General features: G+C 39.1%; 2 protein-coding genes across 6 annotated transcripts in view; one reads left to right on the top strand and one right to left on the bottom strand.

The window, feature by feature from the left end:
- Positions 1-1,897: 1,897 nt before the first annotated feature.
- On the bottom strand, positions 1,898-9,483 carry rfc2 (replication factor C subunit 2; the record flags this gene model as incomplete). The annotated part of the gene is given in 11 exon segments (NM_001142016.1): positions 1,898-1,960; positions 2,385-2,498; positions 3,889-3,969; positions 4,160-4,225; positions 4,893-5,050; positions 5,131-5,231; positions 6,003-6,104; positions 6,847-6,953; positions 7,062-7,103; positions 8,583-8,652; positions 9,329-9,483. Coding segments are annotated over 11 exon segments (1,002 nt in total), but the record flags the coding sequence as incomplete, so codon positions are not given.
- A 26-nt stretch (positions 9,484-9,509) lies between these two features.
- The window catches only part of clip2 (CAP-Gly domain containing linker protein 2), a 78,439-nt gene continuing 65,060 nt past the window's right edge, over positions 9,510-22,888 (top strand). For 3 of the 5 annotated variants that reach the window (XM_018091605.2, XM_031896980.1, XM_031896981.1), the window contains exon 1: positions 17,778-18,519. The gene's annotated coding sequence lies outside the window, so the exon portion shown is untranslated. Of the gene's footprint in view, positions 9,598-17,777; positions 18,520-22,888 lie in introns of those variants that run through there. The other 2 variants (XM_031896982.1, XM_018091604.2) reach the window with 2 other exon arrangements.

Raw genomic sequence — 22,888 nt, 5'->3', positions numbered from 1 at the left:
TGTTAACAAATGTTTTGTGGCATGTTTAATGTACAGTATGTACCATTTTACACAATTACTATATATATTTGTTTGTATATAATGCAGTGTCAACGATAAACAGAATCGGATGACACCACTGCAATCGAGAGCAGGAAGAACTGTCAAGAACTAATGTTCTACATCCATGCTGTTTTGTAAAACATGAGCTTCTCTTAATAAAGGAATACTTTAACACAGGGCTGTCCAACTGGCGGTGTGGCCCCCCCACCTGTCTGGCTGCTTTGATGGTTTACCTTTGTGGAACCTTTAAATGGTGTCAGTACTGAGATTAACTGGCCCCCTGCATGGTTCTCACCTCATATTCAGCCTGTAATCCCCCTGTATTGTTTAAAGGGGAAGGAAAGGCTAAGTCACTTGGGGGTGCTAAAATGTTAAGCACCCCCAAGTGACTTGAATCGCTTACCTCGTACCCCGGGCTGGTGCCCCTATTAGAAGAAAACCGCACCAGCCCGGGGCACCTGGGGCGATTCGCTTCCTCCTTCCGCCTTCCTTTCCCCTAGACTCCGAGTCCGGCGCATGCGCAGTAGTGTGAAAAAGCTGACTTCTCTGTTAAAGTTCGGCTTTTCACTCTACTGTGCATGCGCGCGCAGCGAGAGAGGAAGGAGGAAGCGATCGCTGCTACCCCGGGCTGGTGCTGTTTTCTCCATACAGGGGCACCAGCCCGGGGTAGAAGGTAAGCGATCTAAGTCACTTGGGGGTGCCTAACATTTTGGCACCCCCAAGTGACTTAGCCTTTCCTCATTCTTTAAATATGTAATCTCCTGTACTGTTCACACCTTTTAATCCCTGCATTGTTCACACCTCAGACTCAGGCACTAATCACCCACATTGTTCCCCTGTTCACACCTCAGACAGACTGTAGGAGCAGTGCTAGCATTGTGTCAGTGTATGCTTTCTGTGTGCGCCATACACACAGGCAGCATAGGGCAGTGAGAGTATGGCACACATAGTCAGGGTAGGGCAGGCAGAGTATGGCACACACAGGCAGGGTAGGGCAGGCAGAGTATGGCACACACAGGCAGCATAGGGCAGTGAGAGTATGGCACACATAGGCAGGGTAGGGCGGGCAGAGTATGGCACACACAGGCAGGGTAGGGCAGGCAGAGTATGGCTGCCCTATGCTGCCTGTTTGTCCCATACTCTGCCTGCCCTATGTTGCCTGTGTGTGCCATACTCTGCCTGCCCTATGCTGCCTGTGAGAGGTGAAACTGGCTGGGGTTTGTTAGCATTTAAAAATAGTCATTATATGGTCCCTAAGATGTGTAATTATGGGGGTTGCTGTGCTATATACAGGGGAAGAGGAGGCATAGGGATTTAAGGTTGTGTCTTAATATGACATAATATAATTCTTTCATATATGAATGAAGGGTGATATCCCTACAGTGAGCACCGACCATTTGGGGTTTTGCTGCGCTACCACCATTAATGTAGGTATAGTCTGAAAAGCTCTTGTGATAACATGGGTGTGGTTTTAAAAGGGGGTGTGGTTTAAAAAGGGGGAGTGGTCAAACTGGATTCCAGTATCGGCCCTCTACCACGTTGGCCAGAAAAATTCCGGCCCTCTGTACCACAGAAGTTGGACAGCGCTGCTTTAGCATATACTTAACTTAAGAGTAAAACAGTAAGTGGCAAACTGATCCTCACTGGAAAATGCTCTAATAGCAGATTGGATAAAAATGCAAAAAAAAAAATCCACACTGTATGAATGAAAAAATATTTATAAGTATTCACTATATAATAAAAATACACAGGTATTTATGCAAGCTGGGTATTCTGCAACTGTGAAAGCAAAGCTATTCTAGCATACATTTCAGCTTGTGGAAACAGCAGTCTTCTGACACAGGCGAGCAAGAAGTCCGGCCATCTGTAAAAGAGAGTTAACTCCTTCTGCTATTTTCATGTGTGTGTATCCAATTTCCTAATAAAGAAATAAAAATTTAAGAGTTATATTCCTTTTTGTTGAAATTCATGTTTACAATAGACATTGGAATAAAAAGTTTAATTTAATTGCATTTAACATTTTATGTTCAATATAAGTTGAATTAAAACTTAAATTTGATGTGCTGCCCGGATTTAGCAGGTAATTTAAATGTTGCCACCACACAAGTGCCTGCTTTTGTGCGGAAGAGACTAATTTATTGAGCAGGTTTAAATATGTTGTTGCACCAGCACAATACTGGTCCTATCCATGTACAATGGACAGCCAATAAAGGACGCGTAGGAGAGGGTTAATCAGCTGCTGATACTAGCCCATGAAAGGGTGCCTTCACAGTTCACCAACATCACCACTTGAATAAAAAGGATTTATTTGAATTATGCTGTGTGATTAAACATTGCTTTACCTTTATGAATTCCAGCTTGAGATACTCTGGCATTTGGAAAGTCTTACACACCCTAAATATGTTGCCTATTATATCTTCAGGGGAATAACCAAGTTTCCACAGATGAGCCACAACCTGAAATTAGAAAATTGCTATTAAAAACAAAAATATTGTTGACAGCCATAGCCATAGAGTCTTCTTTTAAATTCAAGTCTAAGATATCAGCAAACACTTTGGGGGGTTATTTATAAAAGTGTTTATATTGAGTAATAACAAACAAACCTCTATCTCCACTTCTGTGCATTGTCTGAATTTAAAGATGTATACCATATATTGACTCGAAATCCTAATATTGCCTCATTCTTTAAAGGAGAACTAAACCCTATTTACAAATTAAGCTCAGCTTTTTGCCCCTTATGTGAAGAGCTACTTACCATTAGGTTTCCTGTATCAGAGTAAATCAAAATAAAAGTAAATCAAAGTAAAAAATACTGTACACTGCTGTGACAGAATCCAGCTTCCTCTTGCCAAAGCAAATAGCAAGAATAGGGCGCACACATGTGCACTTTCAAACCCCCAAGCCCAGCGCATGCGTACATACGTCTAGAATTATCCCCAGGACAGCATTGACGTTTAGATCACTTAGGCACATGCGCAGTGGAGATTGTAGGTCTGAAGGAAGTGATGCGATCGCTGCAAAGATGGCCGCAGCAAGTTACATTGCTACCGAAAATAACTCTGGCTTGGTGCAGATAAACTAAGTAAGTGGGAGAAGTTTCAGTATAGCGGTTCAGGAGAGGGACAAGTGGCAAATCTTTTAAAAGCATTTTTAAAAGTTGTGTTTTGTTCTCCTTTAAGCAAAAACTGGCAAAATAATGCAAATGTGAGATAACATGTTTTGTTGGAAACAAGTTACTTTTATATATAAAATACACACTTTTTTACTATTATCCTAATGTGGTTATACAGAAAACTGTGTACCCTGACAATTGGCTGCTAATCCCTTGAACACTGCCATAGCAATATGGGCGATTGAAGGAAGCAATGCAGACCTGTGTGGTGGTGGTGGAGGGGGGGGGGGGGGTGGAAAGAGTTACACTGATCTTTACTCCATTTTAAAAATGTCGGGGAAAGTATTTACACCAGTTTTACTCCAAAACATGCTTCCTCCATGCTTCTCTCCGCAGACCAGGCCAGGTAGAAATGGATTGACATTTTTTATTCAGGCAAACAAACACCTGGTGCAATATTAGCCCTTAGGGAGTAACTCTCTTGATATCTGCCACAATAAATGTATCTTCACTCAGAGTAATAATCCACAATTCTTTATTTCTCTTCAAATATGGAAGATAAAGTGGGTATGCAGCAATAATATAACCCCTAAAAGTAGTTGGCATAGAGCATTGCTTTTTACATGCACTACTTATATATTTCACTCTTATTTAACCATTTACATGGGCCAGAGTCTTAGATTACAATGTGCCTTCCTACACTGCCCTTATAAAAAGTGCATGAAAATCCATACCTTGTATGCTTCATCAATGTTGGCATTAACGCAGTGCTGTAACATTTCTTTCACTAACAATGGATGGGGCTCATCACATACCTAAAAGAAGGAAGTTATATTCATTACAGCAGCTGAAAAACATACGACTTGTATGCTATTATGCTTTATGTATCAAAACAAGATGCATACTGTACCATTATAACATAGAAGGATAGCAACAAAGCAATTACACATCAGGTCTTATTCCAGCATAAAATAAAGGAAAAGGGTTTGCATGTTCATTACTTGCCTTAAATACATTTGTACTATTTACAAAGCCAAATCCAGCGAAAGTGGACTGCAGGTTATTCAGTGCCTAATGGAATAGAAGAGAATCTAATCAGAATTGTAACTGCTTACCCAGAAAAACTGATTACAGGGCACACGCATCTCTCACATAGATTTCCAAAAGACGAACTTCCCTTTGTTTTTGTGTAAAGAGATATTAAACACTACACATTTAATGATTGTTCTTAAACTTTGCCTTTGCATCTCTGAAGATATTAATTCAGAGATTTTCTATTTTCTGTTGAACAAAGAAATTTCAGTGTATTAAAGGGATTGTGGAAACCCACCTTAGTCATTAGGGAATCTTTGGGTCTTGACACATAAGGTAAGCAATACTAATTCATTATGATGCTAGGCTACATAAAATATACAGGGAACATTAAGTGTACTGAAGTACAATTGAAACATTGTGCACTGCTATGAAGAACAACTGAACAAAGTGCAATTAACTAAAAAAAACATATTTGACAGGCATTAAAATAATACCCAGTGTGATGACCTCACAGTCTATGCTAACCGCAAAGTGTAGTGAAAACTTATAAGCCTGCTGCATTTATATATAATGAAAGGCACAGTCTGCCCTTAAGCAGTAACCCAAAGATTCTGTGGCATTGGCACTCTGGTATTTGAGCGTCAGGCCCACAGATTCCACAATGTACACAGTTAAATATAGTTCTTGTAGTAGACACCAGTACCTGTCTCATATCTCCCTGTGCAGTGAACACTATAGCCTCAAGCCCATCATCTGTACACTGAACTCTCTCCTTCTCAACAACATCCATCAGCCTTGCAAGGACTTGAGCGTCTGTCAGTTTGGTGTAACGGAGTACAGCACATCGGGACTGGATGGGTTCTATGTAAAATGCAATATAATTATCACAGTCACCTTGCCCTATAAGTTTAAAAGCTGGAATGCAATTAAGAAGAAAATACCAATAATCTTGTCTGAAGCATTGCATGCTAGAGCAAAGCGTGTCGTCTTGGAATAGATTTCCATAGTTCTTCTCAAAGCTTGCTGGGCTCCATCTGTCATGCTGAAGTGGGGGGGAAAAAAAAATTTACTCTAAAAAAAAAAAAAAAAACTGCAGATCCCTTACTTTTGTTTTCGGATTAAAAGGTCAGTACCATTACTAAAAGAAAATGCTGAAAAAAAATTAAACTGTACACATGGGGCAGATTTATTATTTTTGCCGAATTTTTCGTGTCTTGCGCAACTTTTTTGTACGATTGCCTGACTTTTTCGGACGCTTGCGCGGAAAAAATTGGAAAGGTTTTCCCACTGTTTACAATCGTTTAGTACAATCGGCCAGGTTAAAAGATTTTGATCGGGCGTCATAGAAGGCGCCTGATCAAAATCTGCCGTCAGGGCTGAATCGGCAGAAGGAGGTAGAAATTTCTACCTCCTTATCTGCCGTTTCAGCCCTGAACGGTTAGTGGCCGATTGTACAATCGGAAATCGCCACGTGTGTGGCCACCTATAGTCTTACTAACTGAGCATGTTCACTTGGTCTGGGTGTCTCTGCAGGAGTGAGGCATTATGGGAACCTTCTTTACACAGCTCAGCGTTTTTTCTTCCTGTTTGGCTTCTGATCATCTGAACAGGTGAAATATGGGGAGACTTAAGGGCACTAATGAGACAACTGAAGGTATGCCTACAGCTTGAGATTAACTCTTGTATCCTTGCAGGTGCAGAAAAAAATATATCTCCAGCTCAAACTCACAGAACCAACAAAAATTGGGTTATTATTTGCCATAGTGATTTTTTTGTATTTTACTATATACTATTTAAGAGATAATATAAATACCTGTCAGCTTCATCCAAGATAATAATTTTGTGACGCCCTTTAGGAAGGGTGACCTTCTGCTGAGCAAACATTTTAATTTTGTTTCTCACCACATCTATGCCTCTAAGAAGCAAAATAGAGCAAGTTATTGACTTTGCATAACAAATAGGCTCATGAAATAAAAAAAAAAACTAAACAAAAAACAATGTACCTTGTATACCAACACCACAGTTCCTTTCCCTACACAAAATAATGGTCAGTTGGGTCTGCACCTCTCAGCACAACACAAAAAGTGTGACTGCTTGGTAAGTTTTTCCCATATATATATGTAATAAGGCTACAAACACATTTTTGACCAGGTAGTTCAAAAATAAATTTAGCAAATCCCAATAGTGAATACTGGAAAGGTTTTTTTTTTAACAAATACTCATTTAATATCAGTAGATAAAGAATAAAGGATCTCTAAATCTACACTAAAATATTTACCATGTATTTAAAGAGCAACTCAAGTCTGTGGAAAGTCTTTGAATACTCCTGTTCTGTAACCGTAAACTGATAGCCCTTAGATGCCCTCGAAGTACTTATTCCCCTTCGAGTCATTCCCTAAAAAAATAAGATCTGTTTCCAGTATCGGTATAACTATGGCTCTGTCCAACAGAAAAGTTTCATGGACAGTGCAATAGGCCTCACTGCTAAAAGCAGGAAAAGATATGAGCTGCTGGCAAAGCTAGTGAGCTTCACAATTCCCTTACCCCCAGTTTCAAAACTTTTAAACAATGCCTAATGTTTATAGTACATATAAGGGCTCAAAATCTTTTGGCCCAATTATGCAACTAATTTAGTTATAATAAGCAGAAAAACATACCGATCATTTGAGGCGTTGAGCTCCAAGACAGCATCTTTCATGGTGGGGCCCAGAAGTGCACGTGCCAAACACAAAATACTGGTGGTTTTACCTGTTCCAGGAGGCCCCTGGAAAGACAAATGCAATGTCCATTATAATTTTACACATACACAAATATATATGTACTTCATAACCAAAACCATTTCTAATATAAGAAAATCTTTGCAAACACTTACCGCAATTATGATATTTGGAACATTTCCTTCTCTTGCAAATACCTAAAAGAAAGAAGACTTTGCATCACTTGGAACTTGCAAAACATTACATGCAGAGCAACTTTAGTGTTATCTTCTTCAAAGGGTGGTGGAGGAGGTGTTTCACTTATGTTTGCAAAATAATTTGGCATCCTGACCTATTCTCTCATTTTACTGAATTATATATTCTACAAATTGCATTTATGTAAAACAGGTATGGGATTTGATATCTGGAACCCTGTTATTAAAAAAACTACAAATTACAGGACAGCCATCTCACACAGACTCCATTTTAATCTAATAATTACAATTTTTTTCCTTATTGGGGCAACAAAATCCTATTGGGTTTATTTAATGTTTACATTATTTTTAACAGACTTTTGGTATGTGGAAAGATTTTTTTTTCTTAAAAACACCATCTGAGCATTGTGGATAATAGGTCTCATACCTATAAGGAACCTCATGCAATTGTTTTAGGTCACAAGAAAAATAAAGAAACAAAGTTTCAGCATGGTGGCAAGGGGAGAACCTAGCCTCTATATGGCAAATAATCACCCCCTGGTGACTTTAAGAGAAATTACTGGAAATTGCCTCTTTTTGTGTAGAGAGCACATATTTACAGTAGTAGTCAGGCCTCTGTTGCAATAAGATACATTTCTCTGTCAGTGCCAGTTTCAATTCCAACTGATCATGTTCCCTGAGCTTTACTATAAAACAATTGTTACAATTTTATACATTAGTTACTACCACTTGGAAACAGGAGGGTAAAGGGAAATTAAACAGATCAATCAACTGTGCTGCATGGTTTACTCTGAGAACAGTGTTTTGGGACAATTAAGTGACTGTATTGGATAAGGTGACCAGTTCTCTTCAATGCAAAGGTATTTTGGGGTGTTTTATCACCCATGTGAGAGGCAATTTTGCAAGTGCAAAAAATGTGCAAAAAATGTGCAAAAAATGTGCAAAAAATGTGCAAAAAATGTGCAAAAAATGTGCAAAAGTGCAAAAAATGTCCTGTGTCCCATTACCCTAAATATGTACCAGTCAACAATATCAGGAGCTCTGCATAACAATGTCCTTTGTGGGAGGGTTGCATAAAGGATTCCATTATAAAAGAACCACGTGAAAGCACATCTACGGTTGCCAAATAATTTAAGTGACCCAGTTGCAATGTGGGTATGTTTGTGATCAGACCAATATAACTTTTGGGCCAAAATGTGTGGAATAAACACAGCTCACAACTCTATACCTACATACTGATGTGGGTAAAACACAGCAGGAGAATCTGTTGCAGTCTGCTAAAACACTGAGGAGATTGCCTTATTTTTCATTTTTTTATATTAGTGACCCCAAAACAACCAGAGAACATTTGTATTCCACTCCCAGTGAATTTGTCTTTTGTTGCCTTTGATTATAAAGATGAACATCAGCTCTAAAGTATTAAACAAACAAGAAATATCAGAATATAAATATTACTACTGATAAAAAAGCAGTACTACTAACTTCTAGGCGGCTGACAGTTTCTTCATTTCCAACTATCTCACTTAGTTTCAATGGTCTGTATTTTTCTACCCTGTGAAAAGAAAAAAAAGAACACAATTGGCAACAGATTTCTAACCTTTGTGCTGTACTAAAGACTTGGGTATGATTGGGATTCAGTTCAGCCAACCCCTCAGACCAACTGGAACTGTCAGCAAGAGGCTGACCTGCCCTTTCCAGTAAACAGTCCATCAATGGCTGAATTGGTGTAAAAAACAAACAAACATGGTGGGCTACAGTGGCCAATCAGGGCAGATATCTCTGCGTTCAGCATTTCAACAGGTAAAGGTGGGCTGACCCATAGTAAAGTATAGGACAGGTAGCATTACTGTTACTGACTGTTTATACTGCATGCAGGATATATGACAGAAGGGCAGCAGTGCATCCATTTCCATAGCAGATTATCAATTAATCCAGTCTCATTGCCCGTGCACATGTATGTTCCAATACAATATCACATCAATATATGGCAGTATTATTGGTGCACAATTAGCACCTAGCCCTCTGAATTCCCACAAAAGCACCTGATCTCCTTAACACAGTAGTAGTCACTACTTATCTTTGTGGCACTGTAACAAATATAATCCTACTAGCAACCAGAACTACAGATCCCAGCATCCCTTGTTGTTGTATAACAATTATGTCAATCTTTCAGCAAAACCCCTCTAACCACCTAACGGTACTGTTTGTAAAGTTCCCAAGCAGCTCACCAAGGAAGTTCATAAGTTCCGGCCAGGCCCTTGGCAGACTGGGCGGCCGTTTTAGTGCCCGATTCACCGGCAGAGCTTTCTACCATATCCACATCCATCATTGCTTCCCGCCAGCGCCACAAAGTGTATGGGCATCACGTGACCGGCAGTCTGACAAGCTCCGCCCAAGGAAGGCCGAGGCGCGGCTGCGCTTCCCTGGTTACTGTAAGGTTGTTGCGTTCTTGGCAGCAGTACCAGCTTCCTCCGCTAGAGGGCTTGCGACTTTGGACGTAAGTGAAATTTTGATTTTTACGTAGTGGGGCGAGTGGCAGAACTAGACCCCATAGCAAAATCATTTTAGCCCACTCCTGACTTTAATAGGAAGACATTTTTTAACAAACATATCGAAATTGCATACCGGTCAGCTTCTCAGGGGGTTAAATAAAACGCCATGGCCTTGAGACCCGAAACAGAGCCTGTTATTACTCGTGAACAATGTAGCAAGAGATTAACCAGCGAATAGAAAGACAGAAACAATTTCTACTTTCTAGACTAGTTACATTTGCAAATATCATTAAAACCATTTAATTTACAGTACCAGATTTTTTTTTTAATGAGAGGTATGCAAGGATGTAAGTACAGGTCCCTGCAGCAGCAGGTTGTGCAGCTAGAGGCAAAGTGCAGGTGTATGTGTTATTTATTAAAGGGCAAATATAAACTTGTTTGGAAAAATGAGTTTCCCACAAGAGATCTGTTCATATAGCTATACATTTCCATCTAGGTGGAGATGAAAAAAATAATGTAAATGGAGAATGGAATGGTTTAACCACAGTCTCCACCACCATTTTCCATTAATCCATGAAATCCGTATTTTACAGGGTAGATTTATTATAGGGTCCATATAACTCTAGTATTATATTCTTCTGTGTCAGTTACTAACTATGTACCTGAGGTAGGCAGAGAGTTGAAGGAATCATTTGCTAACAGACCACATAATTACCATGTGCTGGTGATGAAGGACAAGTGTGTCCATGCCAGTATTCAACTGCACTTTGCAACAACTTTCAGGGATCTTACACATACGCATTCACTAGTGCATTTCCTTGTGGAGCCTTATCAGATTGTACTGAATGCAGTAGCTACAGTAACTAACTTAACCCTAATTAAAAAGCAATTTCAAAATATCTTAGTATAATAGGTCAACTTTAGGGGCCCTAAATATAATTTGCTGTATGCCACCAACCTACTGTGATGCAGGTAAGCAACAAATGTATCAAATTAGGTTCCACGTGAGTTTGGTGCTTGCCTGAGTCACAGTGAGTGCAATGTGATAGAAAACACAGTGCTTCATTAATTGATGAAACACATAAAAGATCCAGTGTATGGGAAATTCACAGCAAATACTCATGTTTAAACCCCTTTACACTGTAAAGGAGAGTGAGAGTAAATCATTCCCCCTCTTCCACCATGTAAATCACAGACCCAGAATGGAAAGAGCTGCTGTGTAAAGAGTACAACATATACATCTATGGCTTATTCACAACACAAATACAGCCTACAACCTTTTGTCTAATACAAGTAGCAACACAGCCCCTAATATAATAAGCTAATGGTGAAGAGAGGTTACTTTGTCCATTAGTGAAACACAACCAATTCCATCTAAAGTTTTCAGAAATTCCACTGAATGGGCCAAACAAATGTGTTTTTTTTTAGGGGGTATAATTTTTCTTCTGTGTGTTCATATCACACCGCATTTCATCTTTCCCCTAAAGGCTGAGCTCAGATTGGCACAGTAAACCCCTAGGTAATTTGTATTTCCTGTTTTCCTTGTATTCTCCTGGGGCTGGTTTCTCCTGAATAAAATATAAGCTGTTCTGTTCCAGCCAAAAAAGGCAGGACTATTACCAGCTGGTGAACCCCATGCTTTTTTTATAATGTGTTTGACATCTCCTCCCTTTCTGGCATTATTTCATATGTTCATCAAAGCTCACTTAAAGATTACATTTTGCCAGCAGCATGTCTGCCACCAGGCAAGGTGAGAACCTTGCCCCAGGCAGCACTTTGAAATTTTACATAGTTACATAGGGTTGAAAAAAGACCAGAGTCCATCAAGTTCAACCCTTCCAAGTAAACCCAGCACACACAACTAGTGATGAGCGAATCTGTTCCGTTTCGCTTCGCCGAAAAATTCGCGAATCTTTGAAAAGATCCGCGAAACGGCGAAAATGTAGTGCGACAAAAAAAATTGTCGCCCGCGGCTATTATTTTGTCGCGCGGCTATTGTTTCGTCTCCCGCGGCTATTGTTTTGTCGCGCGGCTATTGTTTCGTCTCCCGCGGCTATTGTTTTGTGCGCGCGGCAATTATTTCGTCGCCCGCGGCTCTTGTTTCGTCGCGCGGCTCTTGTTTTGTTGCCCGCGGCTATTGTTTTGTCGCGCGGCTATTATTTCGTCGCCCGCAGCTATTATTTTGTCGCACGGCTATTGTTTCGTCGCGCGCGGGTCTTGTTTCGTCGCCCCCGCGGCTCTTGTTTCGTCGCGCGGCTCTTGTTTCGTCACCCCCGGCTATTATTTTGTCGCGCGCTATTGTTTCCTCGCCCGCGGCTATTATTTTGTCGCCCGCGACTATTCTTTTTTGACGCCGGCGACAATTTTTGGACGTGCGGCAAATTTTTCCGCGGCGAAATTTTTCATCCGTTTCACGAAACAATCCGCCAATGGCGAAACGCGGAAATTCGCCGCGAATCCATGCCTGGCGAAACTTTTCGCCCATCACTACACACAACCTATACTTACCAATCTATACACTCACATACATAATCTATATATACTAATACTAACTGTAGATATTAATATCACAATAGCCATGTTCAAGTTGCTAGATAAGTAAACATGTGGGAAGAAGGCAGTTGCACAGAATTTATGTGCTGTAAAAGGCATTTCAGTAATCTTAATGACCATGGCCTCTCCTCCCCTAAAAACATATGATATTTGTGGTTTACATTGAAGAGCTCATTTATGAATATAGTGCAATGTATGCGAATAGCCATGTTTTTCTTACACATCATGCTGCATTTGTTTACACAATTCCAGCATAATAGCCGGTACCCCATTATGTAGCATGTGCCATAGCTTAACAAATTTGCTTCTTGGCGTTGGTGTAGTTTCTGACATACCAATGCGCACTGCATCAGTAACAGCATTAACATATAATATGGCAGTCAATGGCATGTGTGGACGCAAGCCACCAAGGGAAAGACCAACAGGTCAAAACTGGTAATTATTTTTGGGTTCCCCTGCACCCATGTGTACAGTGGTGTGCAATACATCAGAGCATTTGTGCTCACCACAACCTGCTAAGAAGCATGTAAGGACACAAGAATAGTGTCAATTTTGCATCCATTTTAGTGCTTTCCAGTTGCGCTTCCATTCATTTAAGGATATTTTAATGTAATTTAGAAATATGTAAAATATTTGAACTTTTACAATAGTCTTTTTGTACTATTTTGTCTGTTGCCTGTACCATGGTTAGTCAAGTATATTGAGATGATTTATTAACATTACATTATTACATATTTTATATGCAAATTGGAATACTTATCTAAAGTTAAGTTCCACAAGTAATTGTTTTGACTAAATTTACTAAAGTGTTTTTTTAACCACTATAGAAAAGTTGCAGCAATTTTTCCAGCATTCTATACAAATATTTTTTTTTTAAAAAATTGCCTGAACTGTTTTCACATCAGAAAACTACATTTTTATAAAAGAAAAAATTTTGCAAACAGTATTACATTGCGGAAAGAACAGATGTTTTCTTTGTTGTGACATGTAAAAAGGACAAATTTGGAAATTATTTTTTTTCTAAATTTAATTGAATTACCCCCTCCATTTTTATTTTCCAAACCCAAACAAAAGTACAGGGTTATGATCATTTGTGCTTTCTTAATAGATAGCTAAGGACAATGATGTATGATGAGAGTGGTCACCCCGCAATTAATTTCCTCTAGCTGTGGCAACTAATTTCCTGTAAATGCTTTCCTTCTGGCAAGAATGTAAATCGCTAGTAGGAAAACATATGCATTGCCTTGGATTTTCGAAGTTGCCCAAAGTTTCCCCTCAAAGCAACTTCGGCTGACTTTGGAAAGCTGAAGCTATACATATGCATTCAGAGGATATTAGTTGTCACAGCTAGAGGAGATTAATCGCGGGGCGACTAATCTCCTTATGTGTTATTGCCCTTACAAGTCAGTGTTCAATTTAGTCCACAGCTGGAGGTCCACTTAAATTGCCCATCCTTCAGGTTTATAGGGCTCCTAGACCCTGATTAAAAGTGATCATGTTAAGCTCATGGGATGGATGTACCCTGATCTCATATTTAAGTATCTGATTATTTAATTAGCATCAAATCAGTCCGTTGAGCTCAAATCCTTCTGATTTTGGATTATCACAGGAAGATGTGTAGATAAAAAAAGTGCATATTAAGGTGGCCATACACGCACCGATATTATCGTACGAAACCTCGTTTCGTACGATAATCGGTGCGTGTATGGCATGTCAGCGAGCCGACCGATATCGCAGGAAGCTGCTGAAATCGGTCGGCTCGCCGATCGGCCAAGTTAGAAAATTTTGATCGGGCGCCATAGAAGGCGCCTGACCAAAATTCTCCCTTCAGAGCTGAATCGGCAGAAGGAGGTAGAAATCCTATTGTTTCTACCTCCTTACCTGCCGATTCAGCCCTGAATGGTGTGTGGCGGATCTGACGATGTTTCGTGCGACCGACGGTCGTACGAAACATCGTGAGATCGCCACGTGTATGGCCAGCTTAAGAGTCTCTTAGAGTTCTTTAACAGAGATTAATAGCAGAGAGGAGGATATGACAGAGAAAGAGATGCTAAATGAGCTGTGTAAGAGATAACGTATGTCCCATCTGAGAGTTAGAGCATGTTATTGTGTCCAGGAGTGTGTGCAGTGAGGAGAATTGAGAGCATAATCTGATAAATGATTCTTGTTGGGAAAGGCAAGAATGCATTAAAATACATAGATAATAAAATAACTATAAATGGGGTCCCACATATTAAATACTGAATCTTTTCAACTCCTTTAATTTCTCTTTACTATTGATAAGAGATTAGTGAACGCCTGGTTGCAAATCTCTACTGAATTGCAGTATTCCGTTTTATTAAAAACTTGGTTCCATGCTGGTCAGTAGGAGTGAGTCTGGAAAGAGAAAGGGACTATATGGATAGAAACATAGGGTGGGGGGTTATAGTAGATAACAATAGATAAGCTAACCCACAGCAATCAGATCAGCAAACACTACATTTTGATATGCTATGGGTTACTATAAGCAGTAAAAGCTGCTTATATGTCTATACTTTAAGTGATGCATATTGGCAGTGTATTTCTGCAACTATTAGTAAAATAACTGAAAATATATTTATTTTCTAACATATAGGGGAAAATTTATCAAAATGTGAGTTTAGTGCTTAACACATAAAAACTCACCCACATTCTATTCATTCCTATGGGATTTTTAGAAGTGTATTTATCCAATGGCGACTTCTAGATTTTACCCATTGATAAATACATTTCTAAATATCCCATATGAATAAATAGAATGTGGGTGAGTTTTTATATATTAAGCACTAAACTCACATTTTGATAAATCTGCCCCATGTCATTTTATCAGAAAGCCTCATAAAGGTTGGCAGAGGAAGGCCTGGCACCTTGCTCACTGTCAACCTAACCAAGCCCTACCTCCTTTCTACTATAAATTAAAAAAAAGTTTAATGATTTGCAATTTTAAAATGTTTTAAAAACAGGATTAGTTTCTTTCTGTATTGCGGGCTTTTGAAACAATGTAGCCCAGATGATAAACAGACCTGTGAGATGAATCCAATGCATTGTATAATTTGAGAGGGTAACTGGTGTCTCCTACATTGTTTGTAGAATCAGATTCAGAAGTACTGTTATCAGTGCTATATTGTACATTTTATTTATTATCTGTTATTTATACACCACCAACACATTTCTTAAATATTCTTTATTTTTCATTTTTCAAACTGAGGGTTACAGAAGTCTCAAAGAAGGGAGGAAAAGAGAGGGGGCTTGCAGTTATCAATATTACATCAACATGTTTGGTAGAAATAATATAAACGTGTTTGGTAGAAATAATATAAACGCAAACTATCTACTGAATGGTAGTGTTTTGGGGGTTTCCTTAAAGGAATAGTAACACCAAAAAATGAAAGAGCTTTAAAGTAATAAAAATTTAGTGTACTGTTGCCCTGCACTGGTAAAACTGGTGTGTTTGCTACAGTAACACTACTATAACATATATAATAAGCTGCTGTGTAGCCATGGGGGCAGCCATTCAAGCTGGAAAAAAGGAGAAAAGGCACAGGTTACATAGAAGATAACAGATAAAGCCCCATTGTATTCTACAGAACTTATCTGTTATCTGCTATGTGCCTGTGCCTTTTCTCCTTTGAATGGCTGCCTCCATGGCTACACAGCAGCTTATTTATATAAATTATAGTAGGATTTCTGAAGTAAACACACAACTTTTACCAGTGCAGGGCAGCAGCACATTATATTTTAGTTACTTTTATACACTTTCATTTTTTGGTGTTACTGTTCCTTTAATGGAGAAGGATCTAGGGGTTTTTGTTGATAACAAGTTGTCTAATGCCAGGCAGTGTCATTCTGTGGCTACTAAAGTAAATAAAGTGCTGTCTTGTATAAAAAAGGGCATTGACTCAAGGGATGAGAACATAATTTTGCCCCTTTATAGGTCCCTGGTAAGGCCTCACCTTGAGTATGCAGTGCAGTTTTGGGCTCCAGTCCTTAAGAAGGATATTAATGAGCTGGAGAGAGTGCAGAGACGTGCAACTAAACTGGTTAAGGGGATGGAAGATTTAAACTATGAGGTGAGACTGTCGAGGTTGGGGTTGTTTTCTCTGGAAAAGAGGCGCTTGCGAGGGGACATGATTATTCTGTACAAGTACATTAGAGGGGATTATAGGCAGTTGGGGGATGTTCTTTTTTCCCATAAAAACAATCAGCGCACCAGAGGTCACCCCTTTAGATTAGAGGAAAGGAGCTTCCATTTGAAGCAGCGTAGGGGGTTTTTCACGGTGAGGGCAGTGAGGTTATGGAATGCCCTTCCTAGTGATGTGGTAATGGCAGATTCTGTTAATGCCTTTAAGAGGGGCCTGGATGAGTTCTTGATCAATCAGAATATCCAAGGCTATTGTGATACTAATATCTACAGTTAGTACTAGTGGTTGTATATATAGTGTATGTATGTGAGTGTATAGATTGGTAGGTGTGGGTTAAGTGTGCTGGGTTTACTTGGATGGGTTGAACTTGATGGACACTGGTCTTTTTTCAACCCTATGTAACTAACTATGTAACATTCGAAACTGGTAACAAGTCCAGACATCAAGTTATTTCCTGTTACACGTGTTTATGGCTTATGGTACATATAATAGAAATAGTCTGCTATTTGTTGTATTGATTCAATCTAGGGAAATATTTCTAGGTTTCTAATAATGGGTCCGATTTCATAAAGGAAAGCTATGGTTCCCATATCTTCCAGTAAACAGTGCTTGTGTTATGTATAATATGAGTGATCTTCTCTATTTTTCTTATCTTTTCTACTAGGTGTATCCATTCCACATGTGTTGGGAGCACCAACACATTTACACAAGTTTTATAAAGATTATACATAATTTAATGTCTAATGACAAAAACCCACCTCTGGTAACTTTAAGGGCCAGATTTCAGTATCTTTAACAAGAAGTTCGGCTCTTCTATTGCAGAAAGTGTTATTGTGGCCCCTCCTTACTCTGGTCATACCACAGAAAACATGGGGGGGGGCAGCATCAGGACAACTGCCTTACTTGGATTGTACTACAAATATGCCCTTGTTTGAAAGTAATAACTATATTAAGCTAACTTTACCAGATGTGCAAGGAAATATACATATGTATATATGATATTTGTGTATATCATAGGCGTAACTGACAGCTGTCCTAGAAACAAATACTGTTTTTGTACTTTTTTATTGACCAAATGCACAGAAGTATTTTAATCATCTTATGGCAAAATATCCCTGGAAATTATTTTCACATAGAGTTCATAAATTCTGTGAGGGCCTGTGGGATGCTGTATAGGCCTATGTGTACTTAAAATACCAGGGCCTATTTTGAATTTGGACCTGGCCACAGATCAGGAATTCCCAACCAGTTGGGAAGTCTCCAGTCTCAGACATTATGAGGATATACACTTATAGCATTTATTCTTAACTTGAGATTTCTAAATGATTTAAAGAAAAACATTGATGCTCTTTGTTTAATAGCACCTATTTTTCAGAAAAAGAGCAAGTGCTTCTAAAAATTAGGATGGATGGCATGCACATCTTATATGGCATAATTTACTGTAACCACCCTTCTGTAAATTCCAAAGATATTAAACAACGCTAGTAAGTGTCTAAATAAAAGCACATTGCTGCTACAAAATTATTCAACTTCCCTTATACATTCTGGCTACATATTTTTGAGTATTAAGTTATAGTATGCACATAGACATATTGAGGGATGGGATCAGATCTATTATTCACATGGCATAGGGTTAAAGGGAGTGGGTGGCCTCTATACATATTCGCCCTCCCTCCCAGCTTTCCGAAGAACTGCAGGTCTAGGAAACACAGATCTCCATTGTCTGCTGCTTTCTAAAACAGCTGGATTTCCCCTCCTCCTCCTGACTGCTGATCTCCCCTCCGCTTCCTCTTTTGTTTCATACATTCAGCAGAGCAGTCTGGCTGGGTGCATGAGCGGCACAGCATCCCCAGTGAAAGGAGCATCTACACTGCAAGAGCTTTGTGCACAGCCATTGGGCACTGAGGAATTCACTCTAGCATCCATTCCTTTGCTCTGATTACAAGCTGATTCCCAGCCTGTGGATTTTCTCTTTCTCCAGCAGCACATGTGGTTGAATGTCCTTCACCCACACAACAGTCAAGGTGTGATCTGGACCGGACACCCTTTGCTGGCTTCTGCTGCCATTTCTGTTCCCACTCTGGCAAGCTTTCTTCCTCCACTTTGTACCCTGTGGCTGCAGGGAGTGGCTGATCACAGAGGCAGACTGCAGGGCTGGGCTGATGCTGGGATCCATCTGCTAAGCTGGTGCCTTGGCTGCTGACACGTCAAGAGGTAAGGGTTAGCATCAGCTAGTAATGTAGGGGTGATCACTGTGGCACGGGGTGCATGAGGTCCTGCATCTCCCAGCATCAGGGCTCCAACAAAGAAGGTGGGAAGAATGGAATAGTGCTCCATTCTGCTTGTCAGATGTATAAGGAAATGCGTGCATTGACTGATATTAAGAAATTGGGAGGCCTTTAATACCAAAAGATCGGGTTAAGCATTATGGTTGGAAAGATTTTTGTGTTGATATTCAGAAATTCCCTTTTATCTGTATATGGAATTGCAATTTTAATTGATTGGCACTGCACTTTAATGAATAATTAGTTTAGTGTAAAAATGCATCTAATATATTAATCATGACCTTTTTGAAAAAAGGTTTTTAATTGTGTAATAGGGTATGTTGTTTTTTTTTATATTAGTGCAGAGCATTCCAGTCTGTACTCCCAAGCTGTCAACTAAATGTTGAGAATTGCAGTTCAACAGAGGGCTGTGCTATCTAAACAATATGGGAGGGATTACAGTTAGATTTCTCCATGTGCTGTCTTAGGCAAGGCTAAGAGAAGCCTGTACTTTGTATAACCAGAATGCACATATTAAATTCCTTCATTTAGATTAAGAGGCCAAATATAGAATCTGAGACATGCACTGCAGAAGGTGCCAACAGAGGAAAGTCAGCATGGTTTTCCATGTGAGATAACAAGGTTCAAATGAAAGAATACATGCTTTTTACTAGAGGAACATTGACTACATGTTCATCGGTAAAGCAGAATCTGTGTTGGACAGCAAATTCCATTAGTCAAAGAAAAAACTACAGGAGGATACAAATGGCATGAACTTGGTACCATTTATTAATATAGGTATACTCTAAGGTGGCTAAAAGGATACAGATCACCTTAAAGGGACAAAATGAGTTGTTTGGTTGTAATATACAGGTATAGGACCTGTTATCCAGAATGGTCGTGACCAAGGGTATTCCGGATAAGGGGTCTTTCCGTAATTTGGATCTTCATACCTTAAGTCTACTAAGAAATCAATAAAACATTAATTAAACCCAATAGGATTATTTTGCATCCAGTAAGGATTAATTATATCTTAGTTGGGATCAAATACAAAGCACTGTTTTATTTTTACAGTGAAAAAGGATATCAATTTTAAAAATATGAATTATTTGATTAAAATGGGGTCTATGGGAGACAGGCTTTCCATAATTGGGAGCTTTCTGGATATCGGGTTTCCGGATAAGGGATCCCATGCATGTACTAAATTTTTGTAATGTTCAAGAGAATTGTAACCTCCATAACATTATCTGCAGTACATATATTGGCAAATGCTTGATAAGAATGTAAATGTTGTATGTATCTGAGAGGTGATACCACCCTAGTACCACAGCAATTTATAGATTAAAGGAACAGTAACACCAAAAAATGAAAGTGTATAAAAGTAACTAAAATATAATGTGCTGCTTCCCTGCACTGGTAAAAGTTGTGTGTTTACTTCAGAAAGTCTACTATAATTTATATAAATAAGCTGCTGTGTAGCCATGGGGGCAGCCATTCAAAGGAGAAAAGGCACAGGCACATAGCAGATAACAGATAAAACACTATTGTATTCTACAGAACTTGTCTGTTATCTGCTATGTAACCTGTGCCTTTTCACCTTTTTTCCAGCTTGAATGGCTGCCCCCGTGGCTACACAGCAGCTTATTATATAAATTATAGTAGTGTTACTGTAGCAAACACACCAGTTTTACCAGTGCAGGTCAACAGTGCATTATATTTTCATTACTTTAAAGCTCTTTTATTTTTTTGGTGTTACTGTTCCTTTAAGGTTAAGGCATTTCCTTTATACATTTGCTACAACCTTAGCCTCAGTATCCCTCAAATGTGGATTTATGGATGGGCTATGTAAGTGGAAATATTGTTGCATGGAAGTTCTGAAAACTGGTAATACATTTGTTAATATGATTTTTTTTGACTGCTCCTCAGAAATGTACAACCTATTACAATGTTTTACAAAGTAGCATTTATTTAATTAATTTAAGCACATCGTTCTTTAAAGAAGATGAAAATCTGATTTGTTCTTTAGCTTGTATTTTACCATGGCAGTATCTTTTACATGAAAGATTTGGTTTCATACAATCAGTGGTGTTTCAGTGGTTTATTGCTGACTACACAGTGCTGTATGCATAAGTAATGCTATATACATAAAGATATAAGAGCTTATTTACTTAAAGCATCACAGTGTGCAAAGTGCAATTTTCTAAATCCGGTTTGCGCCATTTCCGGCTTTTGGTGTGCAAGTAAAGTGTGTGCTCTATTCTTTTGGCATAGCTGTGCTGCAGCGTTTGATCCAGGGTGCTGTGGGAACTCTGCTATCACCTGGTTTAGAGGTACCAGTAGCTCCAGGACTCCCATGCATCAATAGGTGCAACTCTACTTGATTCAGAACAGGAGGCAGGAAGACTGAGTGGCGCCAAGTGCAACTATATTGAAGTGCAAAGAGTGCCTTTTGATGCAAGTATCTTTAATTAATGGGATTATTTGCCCAACTGATTGTGGGAAAATTTGTGTGACCACAACTGTATTGACGGATGTAAATTAAACCTATAATATCATTCATTGATGCTACAGTAGTAGGAATGTGATGTGCAACCCCCTAACATTTCAGATGCAAAGGATTATTGATCTCAACATTAGGTTTTTATTAATTAAGCACACATATAAATATAGCTAGAATCAATGATAAGAAGCATGGCAAATGCATGCTTTACACGCTGCGCTCCCCCCTCAATGATGCACATGTACTCTGCAGCCCTCCTTTGTTTGCTTAGAAAATAAGTTTTATTTCCAGTGCAGGGTAACCATTTCTTATATTGAAATACATTTTTTTTTTTTTTGCCTCATCAGGTGTTACAGACTTAGAAGATTCATAGACTACTTGACATATACAGCTGTCAAACTCCTAGTATACTGTTTTATTAATATCATGTTTTAGCTTTACTGTTACTTTAGCATCTAGGAGGAAGTTTTAATTTTAGAGCATGACGCTTATCAGAGTGCACTGCCAATAAATAACTTTGATTCCCATTTTAGTTTATGTTTTACAACTCTGCCAAGAGCAATCAGAGACATATATTTCTGTGTTTGTGTAGATTTATTTCACATTCTTTATAGTTACAATATTTGTATGGAAATTGTGTGCACCGAGTACATCTCTAATTTGGTTCATTAAAGCTTTGGATAAGTGCTACATTTTGGAGTAATCCTATCTAATGTCTGCTGTCATGCAGCCTGCTTTTGGAGTGAGACAGACATCCCCCCGGGTATTTGTTGAAAAGGATCGTGTGGTATGTGTTTTATGATGTTACCAATTTCCTGCAGAGGATCAGGGCTTAATGGCAGCCTTTATCATAAATATGTTAAGTGCTTTGTGCGGGTCTTACTTAGCCATTTTAGTCAGGAATTGTATGTGGTGATGGAAACACATCACATCACCAATAGTCAATTATATGCACAGTGTATTTGTTAACAGACTTTAGGTGGCCATTCACAGGCCACACTGGAACTTATGAGAGATATGAGAAGTAGGGGTACAGGTATTGATACTGGCCTAGCCACATGCCACAGTGATCACTGAGGAAGGGGCCATGTGGGTCCCAAAATTTTTGATCACGTCTGAAGTGTCATAAGCATCATGTGATAAAGTTGGTCAAATAAGAGGATTTTCTTAGGTTTGGACATTTAATAAGATGGACAAATTGCAAGCCTGCAGGAGGAGTCTCCTGTCACTTCTAAATTGGCTTAAGACCATCCATGTGTGACGATGATAGGTATAAACTAACTATTAATTGGTATTATTAGATTAGTTTGTGAAACCACTATATTGGATAACTTTGGTAAACCCTGCTTACTGCTGTAGACACCAGACATCATGCTTTATGAAGGTGTCGGTAGAATATAAATAAACTGCTAATATTCTTTTTTATAACACTGAAGGGCTCTTAATTGTTTCAGACACATGAGGGGGATTGTAATAAAATTTGCGGTTGCTGTACAAAATGTCATTTTTGCAAATGTTTAGCTATGTTTACAATGTAATACTGTTCACTTAACATTTATTACTTTGTGAATGTTTAACACCTGCATGAAGATAGCGTAATTGTGACTGCAACTTTTGTTACTTGGGGGTGCCAAATGTTAGGCATCCTCAGTGATTGTAATCGCTTAGCTTTTACCCTAGGCTGGGACTCCTGTTAGGAGAAAACCGCACCAGCCTGGGGTACCTGCAGGGAGTGTTTCCTCTTCCTTCTGTCTTCTGAATCCCGGGGCCAGCGCATATGCAATAGAGTGAAAAGGACGACTTTTTTTTGTTAAAGTTC

Source organism: Xenopus tropicalis, chromosome 2 (assembly GCF_000004195.4).
Source record: "Xenopus tropicalis strain Nigerian chromosome 2, UCB_Xtro_10.0, whole genome shotgun sequence".
In the NCBI taxonomy this organism is placed as follows: Eukaryota; Metazoa; Chordata; class Amphibia; order Anura; family Pipidae; genus Xenopus; species Xenopus tropicalis.
This window is presented reverse-complemented; position numbering and strand designations above follow the sequence as displayed.